The sequence below is a fragment of the Sphaerodactylus townsendi genome, linkage group LG03 (genome assembly GCF_021028975.2).
Source record: "Sphaerodactylus townsendi isolate TG3544 linkage group LG03, MPM_Stown_v2.3, whole genome shotgun sequence".
Classification (NCBI taxonomy): Eukaryota; Metazoa; Chordata; class Lepidosauria; order Squamata; family Sphaerodactylidae; genus Sphaerodactylus; species Sphaerodactylus townsendi.
The window spans coordinates 168,404,748-168,431,600 of record NC_059427.1 but is presented as its reverse complement, the minus strand read 5'-3'; the positions used below and the strand labels follow the sequence as shown (position 1 = coordinate 168,431,600).

At 45.9% G+C, this 26,853-nt stretch overlaps 1 protein-coding gene across 1 annotated transcript in view; it reads right to left on the bottom strand.

Moving 5' to 3' along the window:
* Positions 1-26,853, bottom strand: part of NCKAP1L (NCK associated protein 1 like) — a 640,546-nt gene that overhangs the window by 54,087 nt on the left and 559,606 nt on the right. Inside the window, exon 25 of the mRNA XM_048487583.1 lies at positions 26,146-26,226. Within this exon, the coding sequence (XP_048343540.1) occupies positions 26,146-26,226 (81 nt within the window). The remainder of the gene's footprint in view (positions 1-26,145; positions 26,227-26,853) is intronic.

Sequence of the window (26,853 nt, the reverse complement as noted above, 5' to 3'; positions counted from 1 at the left end):
CCAACCGGCATCCAAAGCAGCTTACATCATTCCCCTTGATTTTATCCTTACAACAACCCTTGAGGAAGGTAAGGCTGAGAGTCACTTAGTTTCCATAGGAGTGTGGGGATTCGAACATGGGTCTCCTAGACCTTGGCCTGACTTCCTTAACCACTACACCAACCTGGCTGTCATGGGGCAAGGGACATCACAGGAACACAAGGACTGCCCTCTTGGATCATACCAATGGTTCCCTCTAGTCCAGTATCCTGTTTAACACAACAGCCAACCACTGACTTCAACAGAAGGGTACTGCTATTTATTTTATTCTATTTATTTTTGCATTTCTATCCCGCCAATCCCCCGGAGGGCTCGAGGTGGCTTACAATCAATATATGCTTAGGACAGCAACAGTGCTACCTAATAGATGCCTTGTTATGACACAAGGCTCAGCCAGGACATCCTGCGGGAGATCAGAGAGTCCCCTGTTTGCCCCTCTTTCTTTAAAATAATCTGGGGTGGAGGGAGGAAAAGCAAGGGAGATTAAAAAACAGCTTCCTCTTCAAAGAGGGGGGGAAAAGAAGATTGCAGAGGCAGCTGTGCCCACATCCCCAGAGATGCTGCTCTGAGAGAAACTCAGAGAAGAGGTGATGTCTTTAAGCAGTTGAAAGGGGACCGTGGCAGCAGAGCCACAGGGAGGCTCAGCCGCACTGCATGTAGCTACGCAACCAGGGCACTAGTTCCCACCAACTGGCAACTGTGCTGGGCAATTGCACTTAGCCAACCAGCCCACCTGGGGTACCTGAACATGCCAGACCAGTGAAAAAACAGACTTCGTGAAGCCTTTGTTGACACTACAGCACTAAGGTTAGTGCTGTCATGTCTGCACAGCTGGCTTTTGTTGGTAGCAGCAAGCAAGCAAGCGGACACGTACGCACACACACACACCTCAGTTAAAACCGCAGAACGGTTGCCAAGTAGTACTTTCTAAATTTGGGCACTGGCAGGCTGCAGAAAAATCAGCAAGCGTAAGAAGCGAAAGATTGAAAACCCAATTAGAATCGGGCCTCAAAGAAAACACAAAACATGCAGTGGAAAAATCACACTTCTTTGAATGGTGTGGAGACAGGCCAGAATGTGTATAAATTTGTATTTAATCAAGAAACATGGAAATCCAAATGAACCAAAGATCCTAAGAATCAAAATGGGAGGTTCTGTATAGTGACCAGAAGCCTGCATTTTTGCAGCAGGTCAAAGGAATGTTACCAGCTTGTCAGTGAAGATGCAGGCAGGTACAGATAACATCTTTAGTATCTTGGCACTGAGGGCCAACGTGACAGCAGAAATATACATTTATTACTCTGTTTTTGGGTTAGAAATGAATGTGATTAGTTAAATTAAAAAGTGTTTTTCTATATAGTTAAATGAACACAGAAATGATAATGAGAGATTCACATGTATTAGTATTTGATCATAATTCTATTGTTGTTAGAATCAGTGTATGTAAAATCTTTTAAAATGTTTTAACATTTAAAACTGGGGAATTGAAGAAAAGTTTTATGAATCTAAAGGAATGTCAAGCCTGCATTGCTTGAAGGGGATATCTCTCTCTGGGAGAAAACTAAGCAAAACAGGTTTTTCTTGGAGACAACAAGCTAGCTTTACGGCTGTCCTTTGCATATGCATAGAGGGCCATAAGCTAACAGCATGCAGTGTTTGAGTAACAGAAGGAATGTGAATATACTTAGAATAAGAGGCTGTCTTACTGTGACCAGGAGACAGATTCTGACCAATGAGATTTGAACATACATGCTTGTAGCACGTGAAAGGGGTATGGGTTAATACGTGAAACTTAAGGGGATGGATTGTGTGACGTCTGTATTCTGCATCTATAAAAATTAAGGTTCTTCCTCTACTGGGCGTGCCTCTTTCGAGAGCCACCCAGGAGGGGTAACCTTCTGTAACCTTCTAAATTCCGTGTCTCTCACTTGAGAGCACCAGGGCGTGCCTCTCCCTCGGGAGAGGTCACCTTCTGTAACTTATCTATATTCTGCTAAGTAAAAACTGTCTGTTTGTTTCTAATGTCAGATGTCTTTTGCTTTTATTTCTAACTTCATTTTTCTTAAACTAATTCAGCTGTGTAGGACCAGAAACGCGGTCCTGGCCCCACAATGGGTAGTTTTATTTGATTTTGCAAGGCCTCTGGAAGGGAGAGAAAAGCATCAGTGGGGATTGCAGCGCATAAACTTAGGATCCAGCACAGGACGGCCCAAAGGTGCCCTTGCTTAGCCACACATATACAAGGCCAGGTACCAGAGCAGCACTAGAGAATATCATCCAGCTACATCCAGTGTAAAATCATGTACACCTACTTTGCAAACTGTTTCAGGCAGAGGCATATCTAGGGAAACTGTAGCTCGGTGCAAAATCTGATTTAAAACAACAACAACAACACCCCACCCCACCCCATGGGCAGCCACCTTCCCCCAGCTTGACCAAACAATGTTTTTTTTGCACAAGGTCTTGAAGTCAGTGTATGGACTGGGGGGAAGGAGGAGGGGTATGGGGGGTGATTTTCCGCCCCGCCCCCCACGTGACTAAATAACTGCAGCCTGGGGACTGTCATGCCCCCACAGAAGCTCTTATTATTTTCCCTATGAAGCATCAGTTATCCCTATAGTTATAATGGTTTAGTTCTCTGTATAGTTTTCTAAGGGAGGGAATTTTAGTTAGACCCTGTCCCTTTAAGAAATTTCCCTAGAGGCAGCCTTCCTTAATTACCCAGTAATCCCCTTGTCTTAGTTCAGTCAGTTTAAGGTGCCTAGGGAGTTGGAAGGCTGCAATATTTGTTACGTCTATGGTGCATAGACTAAAGTATTTATACAGTCAAGAGAACAGAAAGTTGAGGTGTCAACAGAAAGCAGAATACAGACAAAAGACTGAAAGAACCAGGAGGAAGCAAGACAAGTGGACTTTCTTGAAAGGAAACAAGAAAGAATAAAAGTCTTCAGCTTCAAGTTTGTTCATCAGTCAAGCAAGTACTAGACCCTGGGAGGAGATAGGGTCTCAATTCTCTAAGCAATAAACCTTTTGTTTTAAACTGTTACACCTTGCTTATATGTCTCCCACTCTGTTCCAGCCAAGAACAGGGCACCTTTAGATTGTTTACTTGGGGAACAGAACAGGGACATTTGACCCCATATGTTTTCCTGGGCAATACGCCCCTGTTTCAGGTTATGCTAGTGTTTAATTTTTGTGTAATTCATAAAAAAACAATTAGCATTTATACAGCAGCACAGGGCTATGAAGTCACAGAGAGTACATGGCTAATATATGTGCTATTTGCCATACCATCAGCTCTTAATGTCTGTGAGTATGATAATGTATGTCCAGTAGTCATTTATTATTTTATAACAGATAATGTGATTTGTCTTTAGGATAGCTTATGCTTATGTTTTTACAGATGGGTCCATAGAAGGTGTTCACAAAGCATAACCTAACCTGGGGGTTAGCTAGCCCCTTGTATATTGTATACTTATTTTAGATCCATGTAAAGACAGTTTTTTGTTTGAGTTATATCATCGCAACGGGATAAAAATTGTTTGCTGTAGTAAAAATGTCATTGTGAAGATAGTAATACCTATGTTTTTGTTAAGCATTATTGAAGGAAACTGTGTTTCACAGTACTTGAGCCTTAAAGGTACAGAATATTCTTTTTGATAACTTTCAGGTGTACTGAATCTTTTTTACTTATGGTTGGCACCATCAGCTCTGGCACATCAGAAGTGGGTGACCTGCTCAGTGTCTGATGTATGATGAGATCAGGCTAGCCAGGGCTATCCAAGGCAGGGCAGGTTAGACTCTACCAGTGTATATTCTTTGGTGTACGGCATGTTCCTTTGGCATCAAGAGATTTCCACCAACGTAAGAGGCCATGTGGAGGTGTGGGGTAAAACCCCTATAGCAGAGTAGCACAATATACTGGAACAACTTGCAGTATCTCACACAGCAGCTCTGCTTCATAGAAGCGGTCCTACTTTATTAGTTCACAAGCATAGCTCACTCAAGCAAAGTGCTTTGCAAGGCAAAGCGAAGACAAGTGTCTCTTAGTCCTGGGTACGCTGCAGCCTTATATCTGGTTTACTGGCCTATCACAGTCCATTGCCAATCAATCCCAGAATGAGGCTGTCAAGTGTTACCTGTCAGTTAGCTGTCAGTTAGATTTTGATGATCAGACACATGTTACTTCAGTGCTCTGACAGGTCCTTCCAATTGGTGCAGGCCAGACACGTAGCACCAAGGGGGCAGGGTGTGTGCGTGTGTTGCACCAGGCTACACGTCTGGCCTGCGAGCCCCAAGTTCTCCTGGGAAGTGTAAGTTCCCACCAGGCCGTTTTCAGCCTAAAGAGAACAGGCAGGCCACTTCTCTGTACTAAGGGGTGTGGGGGGGTGTATGTGGGAGGGGGGTGTTGCGGGGGGGGGGCACTCTGGCCCAGCAACGCCTCTGATGCAGGCTGACATGCTGGTAAAATGTTTCATGATGGGAAAGTGTGCTGGTGTGTCAGTAGAAAGGACTGGTAAGATTTGAGCAACGATTCTTATTTAACTTCTCTTTTCTCTTGAGCATTATACTACTTGGTTCTCTTAGGGCCACTCCCCACTCACCATAAGCCGCGGGGTCACCTCTGTAAAAGACGCAGGGATCCCGGACGTTCCCCACATCACCGGCGCTCACAGCGCAGCTGCCCGGAATTTGCCGCTCTTCCACCTCCTTGCCGTGCGGCAAATTAGGTCCTCAGCGAAGAGGAACATTTTCAAAAACCCCGCGGCAAGGAGGTGGAAGAGCGGCAAAGACTCCTCCAGTGAACTGACAGAAAAGAAATCCCTCTTTGCCTACCTCTTGTCTCGGGCCGGTGCAGGAGCGCTCGGAGGGGCTGAACGGCAGCTCGGCGGGGGGCCGCCTCTCGCAGCTCTCGTCGCTGAACCAGGCGGCCGCCTACTCGTCGGCGCCGCCGCTGTGCCACACGTGGCGGCGGCAGCGGCAGCAGCAGCTCGGGGGCCCTCCTCCTGCACACAGCCAGGCAGGCCGTGCCTCCCTTCCGTCCCTCCTCTTCCTTCCCCAGCCTGCCCCAGTGCACATTTTTCACCGGCAACGAGGAAGGTGGAAGGAGGTCTGGGGGAGCGCTTCTCCCTTGGCGCCAGTTCCTCTCGCCTAAGCCAGGGAGCGAGTGGGAAACAAATGTCTCCGTGGTCAAAAGCCACGGAGGCTTTTCCAGGCGGGGGTGCTGCGGGGTTGCACAGTAAGAGGTGAGTGGGGAGTAGCCCTTAATCCCAGATTTTGGGAGAGAGGAGGGATGGAGCTTGGTAGTAGTTCTTCACTGGTGAGTAAAAGGAATTCTGTGCATGGGTCAATGGCCCACATTTTTTTCACAAAGGCAAGCTGTTGCAAGGTGACTTACAATGACTGACTTTGCAGCTCCATCCAAACCCAGAGGCGGCAGGTTGTGGGCCCGCCACCTCCGAAAGGGCTTTTCAGCACTAGGGAAAAGCCCTGGTCCTCCTCCTTACCCCACTGAATGGGGTAAGGCGGTCGCTGGGTGGTCGAAGCAGAGCAGGTTAAAACTTAATCCAACAAAGACAGAGGTCCTCTGGCTGGGCCACGAAGGGGGGATTGGGGATTTCCAGTTGCCGGTGTGGGAAGGGGTCTCTTTGGCACTGACCCCTTCGACTGGCAACCTGGGTGTCTACCTGGATTCGTCTCTCTCAATGGAGACCCAGGTGGCATATGTAACCTGGGTTGCTTTCTTCCATCTTTGCCAGGCCCGGCGACTGGCCCCCTACCTCTCCCAGGCTGACCTGCCCACTGTGATCCATGCAACGGGCACCTCCAGGTTGGACTATTGTAACTTGCTCTACGCGGGCCTTCCCTTGCGGCTGATCCGGGAATTGAAGCTGGTCCAGAATGCAGCGGCCCGTCTTCTTACGGGTGGTTCAGTTAGGGACCATATCACCCCCGTGCTGCACCGTCTGCACTGGCTCCCAGTGGAGTTCTGGATTGTCTTCAAGGTGTTGGTATTGACCTTTAAGGCCCTCCACGCCCTGGGGCCCTCATACCTCCGAGACCGCCTTACCACATATGTCCCGACTCGGCCTCTCCGTTCGGCTGAGGCAAACTTACTGGTGGTCCCCCACCTCTCTAAAATGCGGCTGGCTTCTACCCAGGCTAGGGTTTTTACGGCCCCGGGCCCGGCCTGATGGAACGCTCTTCCTCCAGCTGTTAGGGCCCTGAGGGACCTTGGTGAGTTCCGCAGGGCCTGCAAAACTGAGCTGTTCCACTGGGCTTTTGGGGGAGCTGGCCACTGAGTAACTGCCCCTTCTCGATGCCCATGTACTATCTGCTGGTCCCCTCCCAGGGTTAAGATGGGCGTCAACTACCATGTGGTAGATGGGTTATACTGCTGCTATTTTAATTGATTCCATGGATTTTAATGATTGTTCGATTATCTTTGTGCACTGGTTTTATTATTTTATTTTTTTGTTTACATGTATACCGCTCTGAGCCCTTCGGGGGTAGAGCAGTTAAGAAATCGAATTAATAATAATAATAATAATAATAATAATAATAATAATAATAATAATAATAATAATAATAATAATAATTTTTAAAGCGCCATAGGGCTGCATGGATGTATGTCACCAAAAGGCAGGTGTAAGTCCAAGGGCCAGTGTGCTGCGCTACCAGCCCCCAATCCTGGTAGCAAGCCGACTAAAGTTGGGTCTGCCCCTAGAAACACCTCAGCCCACCCCTTCTCAAGGTGCGTGCCAGTGCGGGGGCATGGCGGGGCCATTCTGGGGTGTGGTGGGTGTGTTCCAGGGCATGGCGGGGGCATTCTGGGGTGTGGCAGGGGCGCGGGGTGCACACGTGCCCTGGGCGCAGTTCCCCCTAGCTCTGGCCCCGCTCCCATCCCCTCCTACGCCAGCAGGATGCTAGCACAGCCCTATCACAGTCTGAACCTCTGGGTTCTGTGGTGGCTGAGCAGTGGGACAGCTGACTACCAGCATGTCTGGACCCCCACCGGGGTAAAATGCCCAGGGAGGGCAAACGCACTGGCCTGAGGGCACGCTGCTCCCATTAGCCCTTTTGGCCTCCCCTGCCACTTTGGAAGGGGATCTAAAATAGATACTTCACTGAAGGAAACTATACTTTCATTTCCTGCTCCTCCCCTCATGCCACAGCCTTACCTATTCCTTTGTATTTATTTTGAATAGACAAAATGGAACAGAATAGATAAGAATAAAAGAAACAGAAAAACCTGAAAGCTATATCCAAGCAACAACTATAATTACATTTTGAGACATGAAAAAATATAAATATATTAAAAAATGATATAATAATGAACGATTAGTGATAATAGCAGTTATGAACAGTAAATGGTAATACAATAATGGCCCCAAATAGTGATTATTATAATCCTATGATATCCTGCATAATATTTATAAAGCCCAACATTGACGTTAAACAATATTATAAAGCAAATTATACAGAGGTAAAAAAGAAACGTACAGTGATGATTATTAATTTCTAAAAAACACTTCCCTAATATTGAACTGAGTTCATCCATTATGATCCATGATACATTTAAATGTTTCCCCCTTTATCACATTACTTGATACAAGAAAGTCATTAACAATTCATGTATCTCTTTCTCTACTCCACCTATTCCTGAGGTATGTTCCCTACTGCTGTCGTAGACAGGCCCTCAGGAACCAAAGATAGTCTAGACACAGTTCTCAGTGGGTGCAGTCATTTAATGCGTACACAGAGCCTGGAACCAAGACAAGGCTAGAAACAGTGACCTGCAAACTGAACCACAAAGTTGGTGCCACAAGGTAGCTCAACTGCAGCCTCTTTTTTTATAGCCAGCCTCCCATTCACTAGTGCAATAACCTCTTGTAATTGGGTTACTTTAGTCTGGCTTTGTGACGAATCCAGCTCGCCCCATAGCTGCTAACCTGCTGCTGTGTCTCCATTGCTGTAAACTAGCACACAGTTGCATTGCTCCTGGGGCTCTGGAGATGGCGGTGGGGGGTGGGAGGGGGGTCCCTTCTGGCTTAGTATCAAGAGGCTGAAGAGTCTCAGAGCTAGACCCTGGCTGGGGAATGTCAGAGCTTGGACCTGGCTGTGGATCCCCACCTGCATGCTCCGCCTGAGCCTCTGGACCTGGTCCTGCAGGGACTACTGACTGCTCAGGCTCTGCATTTACAGGCAGTGCCTGGGAATCTGGAACCAAAACTGTCCCCTCCTCTCCATCTGAGTCTTCTTCCCAGGGGTCCCCAGCCAGACCAGGCTGAGTCATAACAACTGCAAACAAAAGGGCCAACCACTAAGTAGTATACGTCTTTGTTGGGATGTGGGGATTCTTCCTCCAAATAACAGCTGCTGCAGGAGGGGGAGTCACCAACAGTTGACCAGTTGGCACAAAACAAAGACCCTTTTAGGGCTCCCATGCTCGCTGTTCAGATGACTGGCAATGCAGGGGAAGGTCCTTCAGGGCCATTAGCATGGTTAGCAGCGCAGGAGCAGGGGGGAAAGACGGCTTATGCCAGGGGCGTAACGAGGCAAACTGTAGCCCTGGGCAAAACCTGAGTTGGATGCCCCCCCCCCCCCCATGGTCGGCCACTTCACCACGACCAAATTTTTTTTGCACCAGGACATTGGTGCCTGCAGGGAGTGCAGTTTTAGACATATCAGCACCAGAATTTCAGCATATCATCAGGAGACTGTCTCCAGATGATATCCTGAAATTTTGGTGCCGATACATCCAAAAATGCACCCCATGCAGGAACATTCCAGAAATTTGCCCAAGAATCTTTTATCTGCACTGAGTTTTCTGCATTGCTGTCAATGGGGGTTGCAGGCTGGGGGCATTTCTGAAGGCACAGTCTCAAAACTTTCAGGGTCTCATCAGGAGACTGCCCTAATGATACCCCCCAAGTTTGGTGCAGTTTGGTTCAGGGGGGCCAAAGTTATGGACCCTCAAAACTGTAGCCCCCATCTCCTATTAGCTCCCATTGGAAACAATGGGGGATAGGGGCACCCCCTTTGGGAGTCCATAACTTTGGACTCCCTGAACCAAACCTCACCAAACTTGGGGGGTAGCATAAGGACAGTCTCCTGATGATACGCTGAAATGTGGCGCCGCTAGCCTAAAAACGGCGCCCCCTGCAGGCCAAAAATGGAAAACCACTAAAATACCCAAAAACGAACCCAGCATTTTGATGCCCCCCACAAGGTGATGCCCTAGGCAGCTGCCCACCTTGCCCAATGGGCATTACACCAGTGGCTTATGCTGGGCCAAGGTGAGGATTTCCACTGGATGCTCCTGTCCTCATGAAGAGTAGTTTCCCTCATGAAAGGGTAAGGAATTACTGGGGGCGGGGTGCTGGTGGTGGTCCTCAGCCTGTGAAGCGATAAAGGTTGGGAAAGGACAGGCTGATGAGGTAATGCTCCACACCCACTGAGAGGAAGGGGATGCAGCACGCCTTCTACCCCCTTTCTTCTTGCACTGAGGCTCTGAGGGGCCGCAGGACCCTACTGTGACCACTACTAGAGGAACAGAGCTCATTAGCCCTTTTTTCTCACCACCTCACTCTAAAATTCTGTCCAAAGGTTCAGCCCACTTGCTGTCACAGAAAGAAAGAAACCAAGATAGAAGCAAAAGTCTCATGCAGAAAACAACATGGAACAGAGAAACTGAGAAGCACTTTGTCAGGAAAGAGTTAACTGACCGATTCCTTCCCAGGCAAAAACACTGCTCCCACCTTTGCCCATGAACCTCCACATCAAAATAGGTTAAGGGTTTATTTTTTTAAAAAAGTAAAAGTTGGGAATTCAAATTTATACGTGGGCATAGCCAGCGGTGGGATCCAAAAAATTTAGTCACAGGTTCCCATGGTGGTGGGATTCAAACAGTGGCGTAGCGCCAATGGGGCTGGGCGGGGCACAACAGGGCGTGGCCGGGCATTCCAGGGGTGGGGCATTAATAATTTCTCTGTTACTGTAAAAAACTCTTACTGTAAAAAAAAGTTCCTAATTTCCAGCTGGTATCTTTCTGTCCATAATTTAAACTCATTATAGCAAGTCCAATCATCTACTGCCAGCAGAAACAACTACTTCTCCTCTAATTGACTGCCTGTCAAATACTTAATACGTTCAAATACTTAATTTTGTTTCTAGAAATCAAAAGAAGGATACTTTCCTTAAACAAGGAACTTTACCATATTTCTAAAACATGTTTTTAAAACAGCCCAACAGGGAGAATTATCCCGTTTTCTACCTTCGCTAACCAGCCACATGGGAAACAACAGGACTTTATGATTTTTGGACCTAAATGGAATTTCTAATGGAAAAGCAGACCCAATTAGTAACCCCCTCTCAGCACACACAAATAATTAGTAACCCACTCTCGAGAACTGGTGAGAACCTGCTGGATCCCACCTCTGGGCATAGCCCCCTTATGTCTCTTGTAGGTGTGGAACTGGGAGGAAGCTTCTATATCAGGGGTCCCCAAACTTTTTAAACAGGGGGCCAGTTCACTGTCCCTCAGACTGTTGGAGGGCCGGACTAAAAAAAACTATGAACAAATCCCTATGCACAAATGATTGTAAAATGTTTGATTTCACCTTTCAGCCTTTCTGTCATGGTCTATTTTTAGAACAGTGACCAAAGTATGTCAAGTACAGAGTGGGTTCCAAATATTGTCGGGGAGGCTGTGGAATACCTTCCCCTGTAAAAAAAAAAAAAAGCAGAACTTTCCCAATGAAGCATTCATCTAACCCAGGATCAGGTATCTTCCTGGGTTCTTTCCTCCCTAGCAGCAAGCGATTCGCCAGCCTGGCTGATGCCAATGGGAGTGAGGCGGAACAGAAAGCCTGAAAGCAACACATGGAGTAGCCGAGAGGGAAGGGCGGAGCAGGCGTTGCCACATGTAAGGTTTCCAACTCTGGGTCAGAAAATTCATGGAGATTTGGGGGTGCCATCATGTAACAGCCGTTGGGGCCAGTTCCTCCTCTCCCTCGAGCCCCCACTGCACATGAATGGAGCCATCGCCGCCATGCCTGGCGGGCCAGATAAATGCCTATCTGGCGGGCCGGATAAATGCCTACGGCGGGCCATAGTTTGGGGACCCCTGTTCTACATGAATGGTATAGCACAAAGGGTAGCAGCAAGTACTGGAAGGCATACATTAAAAGGGGGGAAATTACAGGCAGGGGCATACCACCCAGGGAGTCATGGGCTCAAATGTCCCCGGGCTGCGGCTGCTTAGTCAAGTGGGGGGGGGGGGCAGAAAATCACCCCCCACATCCCTCCTCCTTCTCCCCAGGTCCATACACTGACTTCAAGACCTGGTACAAAACGAGTTGTTTGGTCAGGGTGTGGGAGGGCAGCTGCTCATAGGGGTGGGGTGGAAAACTCAGATTTTGCACCACACTACCTTTTCCCTAGATACGCCTCTGGCCGCAGGTTAGTGTGGGTGATGCTACGTAGCCAAACTTATGCTCCCTATCATTCCCTCTTGTCAAAAATAAAGCTCAGGATGATGTGTCCAAGAAATGACAGTCTGGTCACCTGCGCTAACAGGCTCCCTGTAGTCAGTCTGACTGCAATCCTGGTTTCCTGCAAGACTCTTGTGCTGAATGCCTCCAGACCTGCCTTTGATTTGTGCCCCAATTGTCATTCTGTTCAGGAGAGACATTCACTTACTCTGACACTGCCCAATCCTTTCTCCCTGCAAACCGGCGGAGGATGCAAAGCAGGATTGCCCTATTTATCCGCAGGACCTTACCACTAATAATAATTGTAATTAACTCTGAGGCAGCAGGGAGGAGGCTGTGGGGTTTAGATAGAGACTAGCACTACCCACACAGCCTTGGAATTAATCAGCCTCGTCATTTATATTCTTCCCGCACATCCTTTGCCTTGCAGGCTTGTCAAGGTAAGCTTAGGGACGGTGATGACTCCAGAATCAGGTACTATGGTGAACAGCTGCCCCTAGTGGCCAGGCCCGGAAATCCAAGGCATTCAAAGAGGCAGAGAGGCAGGAGACTTAAGGTGAATCACCAAAAGCAAGAGCCTGACTTGTTTAATGATTCCTAGCCTTAATCTGAACAACAAAAACAGGTAAGCAATCACCCCCGCAAGCAAACAGTTTAAGGGCAGTCAGGGTTTAAATGTATGCAATTGATCAGTATATAATAAATGCCCTGACCTGGCTGGTGCAGCTCGCCTGATCTCATCAGAGCTCAGAAGCAAAGCAGGGTTGGGCCAGGATAGTACTTGGATGGGAGACCAACAAGCAGAGGCGTAGCTGGGGCATACTGCGCCCGGTGCGCACTCTGTGTTTTCCGCCCGCCCGCCCACCCTCACCTACCTTAGTGAAACAGTGCAGGCTGGAGAAGCGGCCTGTTCCCTTCAGGCTGAAAACGGCCTGGTGGGAACTACATTTCCCATGAGACCTCGGGGCTTGCAAGGTATCCTGGGATGTGGTTTCCACCAGGCCGTTTTCAGCCTGAAGGGAACAGGCTGCTTCTCCAGCCTGCACTGTTTCAGTAAGGTGAGTGTGGGGGATGCCACAGGGTGATTTTCTGTTCCCCAGGCACACGCCCGGTGCAACGTGCACACCCCCGCCCTCTGGTAGCTATGCCTGTGCCAACAAGGAATACCAGCATTCCTATGCAGAGGCAGGCAATGGCCAACCCTCTGTAAGTTTTATGCCTTGAAAGCCCAACTGGGTTGCTGTAAGTCAGCTGAGACTTCATGACACTTTGCACATGCATATGATAAAATGTCCTGGCCTCAATGGCCCAGGCTAGTCTGATTACATCAAATCTCAGAAGCTAAATAGGGTCCACCCTGGTTAGTACTTTGATAGGAGACCACCAAGGAAGTTCCAGATCTCTACACAGTCTCTGTGTAGAAACCCTGGTATTCCCTGGTGGTTTCCTGTCCAAACACTACTGAGGGCTGAACCTGCTTAGCTTACAGGATCTTATGAGACGAGGCTACCCTGGGCTATCAGGGCATTTACAGAGCACTAACAGCACTTCAGTGTATTATCTCCATAATCTTTTTTTTCTCAGCCCAGAAAAGGATATCTGTATCCAGGTAAATGGTGAGGCAGGGCAGCTGGGGCCCAAGATTTCTGTCCAGTCCCGCTGCTCAGAGCACCCCTGCCCTCTCACTTGCTAGTGCTCAACTGCCTGCATTCCCTGCTGAATACACTGCCCAGTGTCACAAGGGAAAGCTCTGTAGGACACAGAAGACTCTGAGGCAGAACCTGAGGACACAGTTCAGCCAGAGGTGGCTGCTCCTGAGGAAGATCAGACAACAGAGCCAACTCTCACCCTTCCCTGCCTGATGACATGCAGGTGGAGGAGCCTGCAGATCCTCCTAGGGAACCCAGCGATGAGCCAGCTGTGCATAGGAGGCAGAAGCAGAGGCTGCTACTGCAGAAGCAAAGAGTGCTTGTTTGGCAGCAAAGTACGGGAGAGTAAAAGTCTCTGGATCTGATTAGGATTAACTCCTTGCAGAATCCCAGCCCCTTAAACAAGGCTCTCTATATAAGCCTTGCTGTGAGCTTGCTTCTGCCTGAGTGTAACAAGTGTGTTACCTGTCACGCTGTATGCCTGGCTCTTTGTTGATTCCTAGCCTGCTCCTCAGTTCACCCGTGCCTTGGACTATTGGTCTGTGACCTGACTACGCCTTGCCTGCCACCTACCTTGACCCATTGGACTGTGACCTGACCACGCTTGTGCTTGCCACCCATTTGGCTCTGCGGGGTCAGATCCAGCCATGCGCCTGCCTGCTGGCAGCACAGCTTGTGAGCAGATAAGGAAAAGATACACACACAGATGCGAGTCATGCAGATGGGTGGGAGGGAAGGAGGGCATAAGTGCCTGGTGGTGGGCAGAGAAGGGGAGGGGGCCCTGGGAACCCTTGGCCTATGGCTCCCCAAAACCTGGTGCTCACCCTGACCTGTATTATGATCTATATACTGTGGGAAATAGAAGGGAGGTTGAGGCTGACAGCACACTGCCTAATTCTTGCCTACTTTTACACTCTGCAGCTGCTGTAAACAACATAAAATCACATAAGAGAAGGCTACTGCCTCCCCCAGTTCTTCATGTTTCTCAGTCATCTTTTTCCAGCTGGAACACGGAATATTTGACCCCAGAGCTCAATTTCCCCATATCTCTGCTCTGCGGGGTCTGCAGCAGTGTACCGCTGGGAGCCAAATACTCCAGAAATTCTCAAGGACACGGTGTCATTGCCACGACAACATCAACCAGAGCAGAGCTGGGTAAGTCACGGCACGTCAAAGGATAATAGGCACCATGGGAGACAAGTGTGGCCCCCAAAAAAGGCACCCCACTTCCTCAGCAGCGTGGAAAGAATGGGACAGCAGCACATAGAGGGTGGGGCGGAAGGGGGGGCTTAAACACAATCAAACAGTCTCGGATAATGCAAAGATGTGAGCCTGTATCTTCTCCTCCCACACGCTGCGGTGTACTGCGATTGTGTGTGATCCAACTGTGCAAAGTAGACACAATTAGAATGACAGCACAGCTCAAATCTGAAAGCTTGAGCCCTCAGAACTAGGATGAAACACATTAAAATGAAACAGCAAATTCACTAAATTCCAATGCTGGACATTCACAGCAACGGTGGCGTGAGACATCCAGGAGCTCCTTGCATGGCTTCTAACTCACCTAAGCTTAAATCTGCAAGTGCCACGCCACTGAACTGTGATCAAGGCATAACCAGAAAAACGGTGCATCCATAAGAACATAAGAACAAGCCAGCTGGATCAGACCAAAGTCCATCTAGTCCAGCGCTCTGCTACTCGCAGTGGCCCACCAGGTGCCTTGGGGAGCTCACATGTAGGAAGTGTGTTGGGGAATTGTTTCCCTATTTGGGTAATAAGCAGAGTGAGAGGAAAGACCAGGAGACTTTTGCTGTGATTTTAAAAAAGAAACTTTACTTAACTAAATCAGGGTAGGGTATACATGGAATAAACACAATAAATCCTTACTATTCTAGTACAAACTTAGTTACAGAACTTAGGCACATGTGAGCCCACATGTGGCCTAGGCATTCACCTCTTAAGGTGAATCCATCTTACAGGTAGCAAAGAAAAACCTGGTGTGTGTGTGAGACAAAGAAAACATAGTTAACTTTATAACCTCTGACCTGCGTGCTCTGCCTCACATAAGCAATGTCGGATTAACTGCCCAATGACTAATCAATGAATTGATAGCAAGACACTGACCTCACTAGCTAATTAACATGCACATAGTTAACCCCTTGTTGTCAGGATTGTGACAGACACTTGCAAATCCTAACAAACCCCTTCTCAAGTGTCATTGTCACAATGCACTTGCAATCATAAAATCATAAAGCTTGATCATAACAGTAATGTAAAAATTCAACTTCATCATAACAATGCAGATATCAAATTCAATCACATTAAAATTGCATGCATAAAACTTTCTCTCAAGATTTTCAAACTTTAGTCTTCCCAGTGGCTTCTGGTGGAGATGTCAGCCACCATCTCTTTCTGAGGGGTGTATACTTGACATTGATCAGTCCCTCCTTCATCATCCGTCTCAGTCCTGAGATCTTGATTGTGATGTGTTTACTTCTGTTGTTGATCCCTTCAGACTTCATCAGGGTAATACTGGCTTGATTGTCCTCAAAGAGGGTGATTGGCTTAGATTCATCTATGCCAAAGTCCTTTAGTAGAGCAATGATCCATTCCATTTCTCGACATGCACTATTGGCTGCAATGCATTCAGATTCTGTAGTAGATTGGGCAATAATAGTCTGTTTTCTACTAGTCCAGTTTATCAAGTTCTCTCCATAGTAGAAACTGTATCCACTTGTTGAAGCAAAATCAGTGTTGTCTTCACCCCAGTTTGCATCCATGTAACCTAGTAGTTTTGGATCTTTGCTGGGTGAAATCCTCAATTTTAAGTCCATTGTTTTGATGAGATATTGAGCTATTCTCTTTACAGCTTTCCAATCATGATGATTTGGTGAACTTGTCTTTCTGCTTAATATTCCTACAGCAGCTGTGATATCTGGTCTTGAGACTGTGCTCAGATACAACAGCTTTCCAATAGCTTCTCTATATCTATTATTGTTCTCCATTGGCTGTCCATCATTGAGCTTGAGGTATTCAGGCTTCATTGGTGTCCTGACACCTTTTGCATCTTTCATATTCACTGATTCAATAAAGTCCATGATCTTTGCTTTCTGGTTGAGAAGAAATCCTCCATCCTGGGTTCTTTCCATTTGTATTCCCAAATATTGCTTTGCTTCTCCCAGTTGCTTTACTCCAACAGAGCGATTCATCATCTTGGCAATTTCTGCTGCATCCTCATCAGCGCCTGGCAGCAGACTAAAAGATCATCAACAAATGTCAAAATGTACTGGTACTGTCCATTTTTCATCCTTGAAAATAAACATGGTTCAGCTTGCCCTTGCTGAAAACCTTGTTCCTTTAGTAAAGCTGTTAATTTCTCATTCCAAGCCCTAGTCAGCTTGTTTCAAACCGCATTAAACTTTTCTGGAGCCGACACACTAAACGCGTTCATTTTTGGGCCTTGGAATTCCTTCTGGTAATTCCATGTAGATCTCCATGCATAGCTCCCCATTAAGAAACGCAGTCTTAATGTCCAGATGCTCTACGTGCATCTTCCTTGCAGCTGCAATACTTAACAATGTTCTGATAGTTGTATGGGAGACAACAGGTGCAAATGTATCAGTATAATCATAACCAGGTTTCTGGGTGAAGCCCTTTGGCTAATTGCATGGCTTCTTTGTATTTTCAACACTTCCATCAGGGTTAAGTGCTTTTATTTTGAAAAAAACTCCATTTGCACCCACTGCCGTCCTGTTAGGGGAAGCTTAGTTAAAGTCCAGGTTTGATTCTGTTCCAATGAGTCCAACTCATCTTGCACTGCTTCCATCCATTTGTCCCTTCTCAGGGATGGGCAGTTGCATCATCCTCATTCCAGCTAGTAGGTTCACTTTCTTTCAGATTCAACATTTTCAGATTCAACATTTGCATGACAAACATAGTCATCATATTTCTCTTAAGCATAACTCCTTTGTTAGCCCTCTGTGATCTCCTTTCAGTGACAGGAAACTCTTCTTCCCTCTGTGTCACTTTGCTCTGAGTCAGGACTGCCCAGCGTTGCCCCTTCTAAACTGGTGGCAGTTTCTAAACTCTCACTGGGGCAACAGCTGCTTCACTGACTAACTCTGATAAGGTGAGTTCCCCAGGCTCTGGAGCGGGCCTTTGCACTGCGTTGCCCTGGATAGGAGCCTCTGGGAAATTCCCTTCATCAATGTAAACTGCATTCAAGACGTCAACTTTTCCAGTTGTAGGATTCAGGATCCTATATCCCCATGAAAACGGGTTGTATCCTATTAAAATACCAAGTTCCACTCTTGGATCACTTTGCTCTCTTTTCTTTAGGGACAAAGCTAAAAACTTTTGATCCAAAAGACTTTAAATGCTTTACTCCTGGCAACTTGCCATTCCACAGCTCATAAGGAGTCTTCCTGTTGCTGAGTGAATGCTTCTATTGTACAAGTAGGTGGCAGTATTTGCTGCCTCTGCCCAGTAGGGGTCAGGCAGGTTTGCTTGCATCAACAAACAACGAAAGTAGCTTCTAGAATAGTCCTGTTGACTCGGCTCAATTCCACCATTCTGGACAGCCCTACTCTCTAAGGATCTAACATGCACAATGCCTTCACTGGCTAAATACTCTTCAAGATTGTTATTAATAAATTCCAGAGCCATTGTCAGAGAATAATACCTCTGGAGACTTGCCGAACTTGTTTTTCATTGATGCTAGATAGCCTTTCAGTTTATCAGCAGCTTGGTCTTTTGACTTCAGGAAATAAACGCTTACATATTTACTTTTGGCTTCACAGATTGTGAGCGTATACCTGGCTCCACCACAAGATGGCGACAAAGGGCCTACCAAGTCACAATTCACCCTTTCCAAAAACTCCACATTGGCTTCATGGCCTTTCGTTCTACTGACCCTAGGTGCAGTCCCTTTTGCTTTCAAACAAATCTCACATTTCTCAAGAGTTAGGCCACAATCAAAAACTTTCAAATTGCAACTTTCAACAGTTGTTTCACAGACTTAAAAGATCGATGACCCAATTTTTTGATGCCAAGAAAATAAGCCGCGTTTTGTGTTTGCAAATGTCCTTAGACACTTTCAAAGATTTATCATCAGCATCAAATGGGTTTACGTCTTTCAGATAGTAATAATTGCCATGGAGCTCAGCACGGAATGTCTTATTTAATTCCCTGTCGATGATAAGACAATATTCTTCCTTCATAACAATTTCACATTGTGCCTTTACAAAGCTTGCTATAGACAAGAGATTATCCCCAGCAGTTGGGACAAAGAACGCCTTTTTCAAAGTAAACAATATAATTTCTCCTTTTTCATCGTAAAAGTGCAATTTTGCTGATCCTTCTCCCTCAAAAGTGCAAACTGCTACCATCAGCTTGCTAAAACTTCATTACATGGCTTCAAATCAGTAAAATACTCTTTTGTCATTCAAAAACATGCTTTCCTGCACCAGAGTCTAACAGAAACCAATTCTCCTTTCCTTTGGGTTCCGAGTCATTGGCTAGCAAAAGGTTTTTAGAGCTTGAGGGCAATTTTCCACCTCCCTTTTTCTTTTGCTCAACAGGTGCATTCTTTGCATTCCTTCCGGGAGAGCCCTTTTGTCTAAACTTATTTCCATTTGTAAGGCTAGTTTCCTTGGACCAGCAGTCAGAAGCCACGTGACCCTTTTTTCCACAGGTGAAACAGGTTTTCTGCTGCTTTTGAAAATGACCATGCACTTTCAAAGTAGGGTTCCCATTTCCTGGAGAACTTGACTTCTCTTTAAGACCAATTGCAGCATTTCTTAAGTAATTTAAGGCATAATCCACTGTTAAATCATCACGAGCTTGAAGTACAGCTACATGAGAGTTATAACGTTCTGGCAGACTCACAAGTAAAGCTTTTAGAAAATCATCGATCTGCTAGCAATGTAGCTCCTGTTGCTTTCGATTTGATGTCTTAAATCCTCCATATATTGTAGATGCTCAGTTAAAACTCCACTTGGGGACATTCTGCATGTATACAGTTGTTGCCTGAGCGATCTGACAAATTGACTTGACCCAAATGCATATCTACCATTTAAAGATTCCCATAGAGCACGGTAGTTTTGCAATCCATTGCTAGAGCAGCCTCAGATTCATCCAGAGATGAACATATGAAGAGCGAGGCTCTTTTATCATCACGTTTAAACTGGCTCTGGGCTCTATCGCCGGCATCAGGCCCTGGCGGATTCCCTGTTAGGACATACGATATCTCTTGGACGTCTAAATTATGAAGCATGCAGGTCCGCCACATGAGGAAGTTATCTTTCTCTAGTTTTCTTATCGGTGGCAAACTGGGGGCTTGACTTACGTGACCTGTACAGGCATTACGTGTAGAAGATCCGGATGCGCTGTCTGCTGTGGACATGTTGCTCCTCTTCTTGTGTCTTCTTCCCATTCAAAAGTACCACTGTAAATCCAAGATACCTCCGATTGAGGCAGCGAGAAAAAAAACTTTCCTTTTAAAAATCTGCACAGCAATCTCTTTTCTTTGGTCTCCTCGCAGCTAGTAAGCTGTCTGGGCCCCCATAACCTTTTGTTGGGGAATTGTTTCCCTATTTGGGTAATAAGCAGAGTGAGAGGAAAGACCAGGAGACTTTTGCTGTGATTTTAAAAAAGAAACTTTACTTAACTAAATCAGGGTAGGGTATACATGGAATAAACACAATAAATCCTTACTATTCTAGTACAAACTTAGTTACAGAACTTAGGCACATGTGAGCCCACATGTGGCCTAGGCATTCACCTCTTAAGGTGAATCCATCTTACAGGTAGCAAAGAAAAACCTCGTGTGTGTGAGACAAAGAAAACATAGTTAACTTTATAACCTCTGACCTACGTGCTCTGCCTCACATAAGCAATGTCGGATTAGCTGCCCAATGACTAATCAATGAATTGATAGCAAGACACTGACCTCACTAGCTAATTAACATGCACACAGTTAACCCCTTGTTGTCAGGATTGTGACAGACACTTGCAAATCCTAACAATGTGAATGCAATGGCCTTCTGCAGCTGTTGCTCCCGATCACCTGGTCTGCTAAAGCATTTGCAATCTCAGATCAAGGAGGATCAAGATTGGTAGCCATAAATCGACTTCTCCTCCATAAATCTGTCCAAGCCCCTTTTAAAGCTATCCAGGTTAGTGGCCATCACCACCTCCTGTGGCAGCATATTCCAAACACCAATCACACGTTGCGTGAAGAAGTGTTTCCTTTTATTAGTCCTAATTCTTCCCCCCAGCATTTTCAATGAATGCCCCCTGGTTCTAGTATTGTGAGAAAGAGAGAAAAATTTCTCTCTGTCAACATTTTCTACCCCATGCATATTTTTATAGATATATGCATAATTTTATGCATAATCCCCATCTTCATTCATCTGAGGTTAACACAATTACATATTGAGAAGGAGATCTGAAATTCTGCACTGTTAAAAAAATTACATTGTCCTTTTTTGTTGTTGCTGTCGAGAGAAACAGATGTCACTGATGAGGAAAGCAATAGGACGCACATAGCACTACAATTTGTAAAGCCTTCTTGCAAAAGATGGCAGGCTGTGCTGTTTTGACGTACCTGAGCCACAAGAGCACCTTGCACTGGACAGAAAAGGGTGAAATCTGGTCTGCCCGTCAAGCAAGGTTGCTGGCAAATTTCATAGCACCTGATATTTCAACTGGAAAATTTTCACATTGTTTCTAATTTGTGTGAATCTAACTGACAAGTGTTTATTTTGATGTCATAATCTGTTTCCCCCATTATCTTCCATTCAATTTCCCCCATTAACAATTGACCCCCATTCAATTTAGGTTTTAATGGGGTTTTGTGCATAAGCAATATATAATAAGAATCTCCTCCTTGCAAGTACTCACAGGGGAAGGGAAATGCCTTCTCTCTCACACACATATGAAGCTGCCTTGGCTTCAGAACATTAGATCATCAAATCTACTCATATTTGCAGTGACTCTCTGAGGACTCAAGTAAAGGTGTTTCCCATCACCAACCACCTACCGGTAATCCTTTTAATCTGTGTTGCCAGGGATAGAACTTCGAGTCTTCTGCATGCCACAGAGCCATGATCCCTCCCCTCTCAATCTCCATTTCCTCCCCCCTCCCCATTTTCCTATTTTGAACTCCCTCCTCTACCCACAAAATCACTCCATTTCTTTCCTCTCCCCACCCACCCAGATATCTGAATGGTTTTCTAATGTCTTGGTTAAGTTTTTTAAACCCACCCCCCTGCAGCGGCATCTTGAGTTGCCAGGCGATCCACAATGTTTGCCATGGCTTTTTAAAGGAAAGGGGGGAGGGGGTTGACAGATGTTCAAATGCAAAAGCCATTTACTACTGGAGAATGTTAAAGCCACCCCTTTCAGGGATTCCCCCCCATCCCCCACCCCACCCCACCCCACCCCACAACTTAGGCTTGCAGAAAAATCTTCAACAGCCATATATGGCCCTAGTGTGCGCACTTTTTATCTGCATGCTGGGGATCTATTGGCATTCGATCTACGATTCAGCATAGTGTAACTGGCATTTAAAACTGCAGAAAAGAAGAAAACAAATGCAGAACACCAGCAATGAAAATGAGCTGGACAGATGACTCACAACAATGCCATCTGAAAACAAAGAGACATTGTAAAGGGAATATTCCTTCATCCCTACTATGAAGATTTATCCTGCAGCACCATCTCTACCTATATAGCCAAGGATGCCTGTGTCCAAGTCATAGCCTTTCAATTAATATACTGTTTTGTATGTGGATGGCCACTTGCAATTGGGAAACCCGTGTGACTGTGATTGCTCTGCATGCTGACTTTCTACCGATGTGATTGTTCAGCGTGGTGAATTTCTACCTACATATCTCCAGATGTTTCTGCAGCTGTGAACATCCTTCTTTCTTTTACTGTTCATTCAACCAAGCAGTCATGAACAGCCACCAAGAGACCACGCATGAGCAACCAATGGAAAGTGGCCCACTCTGTAAAGGTTTAGGCATTTGCCCCTGAGCATTCCCACATTTCTAGAACAGCAGGCAAAAATCTAGCAGCCGTCTAAGTAGCTTAGTAGTCTACGCAGCTAGAGAGGTTAAAGGGGAAATCAGTTCCTGTCTAAGTTTTAAGAATCCAGAATCACTTAAAAGTACATGATCTATGGATTCAATACGGTTAAGAGCGCAATTACATAATCTGGCTGAGTATGGAATACCAGCATATCTGCCTGGGAGAACTGCAGAGGGTTAAGTATTAAGGCATGCCAACATAAAGGAGTTCCTGTACTTAGGATATGTTAAATTGCAAATATACATTAGGATATGAACTAGTGGGGGAATATCAACTGTAAAGGTTAAGCAGACTCTTCTTGCCTTTATTGAAGTACTTTTATAATCCAGATATTACAGACAGCTGTCAATCAGATGTCAGACTTAGCTCTTCAGCATTTGCTCTCCTCACCAGATTTGTTGATATATGCTAGCTTATCATAGAATCATAGAGTTGGAAGAGACCCCAAGGGCCATCAAGTCCAACCCCCTACTATGCAGGAACACACAATCAAAGTACTCCCAACCAGAGGCGTATCTAGGGAAAATGAAGCCCGGGGACAAATCTGAGTTTTGCGCACGCCCCCCCATGACCAAACAATGATTTTTTACACCAGGTCATTTCAAAGTCACCATTACATTACAGAACATCCCCCAACTCACAAATCTGAACATAGCAATGGGCCATGCCACATAACAGAAATAAAAATTTTGATAACGTTTTCAAAATGCTTTCAAAATGTTTTATTACTGCTGCGAAAACATTTTGTGGTGTTGTATCCTGTCCCCGCAATTGGGGGAAACCGAATCAATTTCAATGTTATTTAAACTGGGGACCCCAGATTCTCCCTTTAAGGTGGATTTAAAAGGAGAATCTGGGCTCAGTTTAAACAATTGATGCTGGAATCCACCCCTAAACAGCATCATTTTCAATGGTGTTTAAATTAGGGAGCCCAGATTCTCCTTTTAAATCCACCTTAAAGGGAGAATCTGGGGTCCCCAGTTAAAACAACATTGAAAGTGATGGTGTTTTGGGGTGGATTCTCCCCCACCCTGAAACAGAATCACTTTCAATGTTTAAACTGGGGACCTCAGATTCTCCCTTAAAATCCATGCCGAAGGGGGTGGATTTAAAAGGAGAATATGGGGAAATTTGGGGAGTGCCTGCTGTTAGGGGTGCAATTGTTAAGCTAGCAGCGCCAAACTTTCAGGGTATCTTTAGGAGACTCTCCTGATGATACCACCCAGGTTTGGTGAAGTTTGGCTCATGGGGTCCAAAGTTATGAACCCTCAAAGGTGTAGCCCCCATCTCGTATTAGCTCCCATTGGAAACAATTGGGGGATGGGGGCACCTCTTTTGTGAGTCCATAACATTGGACCCCCTGAACCAACATGGCATCTCTTGCTTAGGTTTGACCAGTTTACCCCAGCTGCTCTAATAGTTGCCTGATTTAATAAGACCAAGCAAACTTAACTCTAGGTTAGAATGCAAGATCTTTAGATTTAAATTGAATGCTCTTCTCCATGCCCGGGCTTCATAAGCAATTGCACCCTCTTTGGCTCTTGGAATGACACCAGCCACCAACATCAGTAGTTCTGAAACTGGCATTGACACATCATAGCCCAAGTACACACACATTATGCAGAGAAGGCCTTGTGGTGTGCCGTCACTGTCCGTTATGCAGAACCCACCCCTGCAGCAGTGACTAATCATCTCATCTCACTCGCATATCATCTGCCCTGACTAGCAGCAAGTCTCCAGGGTCACAGCAGAGGCACCTGCTGATGTTGCTGTCCGAGACCCTGCCAAATAAAGATGCTGCAAAACATGAGACTTTTCCAATGCGCTGCTAACAGTGCTGTCCTAAACAGAGTTGTGCCTTTCGAAGCTCAATGAACAACAATCAGCTTGAAAACATGTAACCCTGCTTAAAGTTCTCCTGTAAATTACAAATCCCTTTTACCTTTATTTTGTCTCTTTAAAATATTGCTTTAACTTGACTTCATTAGAAACATGTTTCTTGAATGCTACAATGCGAGACGGTGGATGCTATTAAAGTTCAGGAAAAGGGGGACTCTGACTAGTACATAAAAAAATTCTCATCATGCTATCAAATTCATTTTCTTACACATGCCACCTGGACTAGCAAGTTTCCACTGCAGTCATAATTGCAGCAGTAAGCATTATATATTCTTGTAGCATCTGCATTCTTACAGCAATTTTTAACTCTTTGTGACAAACTGCGCTACTTCAATACTGCAATGCTTTTATACTAAACCAGCTGCTATAACCTCTTCACATCTCACAATATCAAACATGAACTAGAGCAAATTACAAGTGGGAAAGTGCTTATGTAGGTTCAAATTACATACCCCACAAAAATGGAAAATATGTACTGTCACCGGAATCACTGGGGTATTGTGATTTCGCCTGCATCTGCATCTGTGGCAGGCATCTTCAGAGGATCCTCTAAAGATGCCAGCCACAGATGCAAATGAAACATCAGGAGAAAATGCTACTAGAACACGGCCATACAGTCCAGAAACCACACAACACCCCATGGAAAATATGCTTAGAACAATTATTTACGGAGCCCCCAGACCAGTGAATCTACAAAGCAGCACAATTGCTAGTGAAATATTATCAAGAATGCATTTGCTAATATAGTCTTAAGAATATAAAATACATAAATATTGCAAGTTTGTGTGTATACACACACACACACCAAAATACCAAAACACCACTTTGAGTTAAGTGCAGTGTAGCATGGAGCTTACAAGCCCATGATGCATTGACCCTTTTAACCCAACCTGTATGTACACAAGCTAACACCTAAGGATTCTGAATTTAAGTGAGAAATGACATAGTATTGAAGTAACAGGTAACAGAATCATTTGAAATTTGAACTGGCAGTCTCAGGAAAAAAATAACCTGGAAACCAAAAAACAGAAACAAAACCACAAATGGACATTGAATTCTTAAGGTGCTTCTACACTTTAGTACAAGGCAAATTCCAGAATGTCAAAATGAAGTGTATTACCCACTACATACTTTATTACAACAAAACACTTCTATCCTTATATATAATTTGCTAAAGGTTTCGGTATATCTGACTACGAACTCCCAGCCAATGGGCATGCAGGACTCATTTTGTGAGTCCTGCGTGCCCATTGGTTGGAAGTGCGTCTCTCACATTCCAACCTCCCCCCCGCCCTCCCTTCTCAAGACCTGCAGGCCTTGAGAAGCGAGGTGGAGGGAGAAGTGGGGTCGATCCTCCATCGCCCCTTCCGCACATGCAGAATAATGCACTTTCAATCCACTTTCACAACTGTTTGCAAGTGGATTTTGCTATTTTGCACAGTAAAATCCAGCTGCAAAGTGCATTGAAAGTGGATTGAAAGTGCATTTTTCTGCATGTGCGGAAAAGGCCCATGATGGACTCAGCACACTTAGTCAAGCATGGAGGACTGGGCCCCCCACCTCCCTTCCCTATTTCCCAAGCTGCACAGGGCTTGGAAAACAAGGAGGAGGGGGGAAACTGCCCAATCCTCCATGTGGGGCTCAGCTAGTAGGGATCAGGGCCCTTCCCTGTTTCCAAGCAGCACAGGGCTTGAGAAAGGAGGAGGGGAAGAACTGTAACAAGGAGGGGGAGGAACAGCCCTATCCTGCCTCCCCACCATGAGCCCATTTCATTCTAAAATGGGCTTCACTACTAGTTCAGCATAAACTTTAACCAGGTGTAGTGGGGTTTTGAGAACCCGTTCACAACCAATACATTTGTTACCCAATGAAGGGAGATCAACAGAACTAAGAAACCTGAGCTGAAGACGGGATCATGTTACAGATTTCCTGGTATCGTTCATCAGAGGGAAAATATATAGGAAATGTACCTTTATATCCATATCAGGAGTTACAAATTCCTTCAGGTGCTCAATAGGACCCATCAGAAACGGACAACGATTGGTAAAGACCTATAAAAGTCACAAGAGATGAGACAGAAAACACAGGATCAATCTTTCTGCTTTAATGCGACATGATCAGCCCGTTCCATCATCTCCATCTTATTACGTTTATAGGCTGCCTTTCTGCCATGGAATTCACAGACCCAAGAGGTCTTCCACCCATGCACTACCAGAACCAAATCTGCTTAGCTTCAGAAAGGATGATGAATCAACCTTTCTAACTCTGTGCCTATCTCCTTACATCCATGGCCACTGAAATGAAGAACTACAAAGGAATGCATTGTAGGGGTGAGCCCGCGAACCCCGCAGAACCGTAGAAGGAGCGCCTGGCATGCCGGTGCCGGCTACGGCCTTCTGGGCGCACACGCTCCCCCAACCCCCGCTCCCCCATGAGTCACGGGTCGTGAACTGTCTGACTCGCAGCCACCAGGTGTCCTGTACAATAGGACAAAAGGGCTCTTGCCCTCAGGTGAGGATTAGGCCCAGACGCTGATGCTTCTTCCAGCACGTAGCAGCCCGATGAGATCATGCATCACATGATGATCTCCCACTCTCCCGACCTCCCGTTCTCCCGTCTGCCCGACCCCTTTACACGCCCCCATTGAAACCCTAATAAAAGGTGTGAAGGGCGAGCGC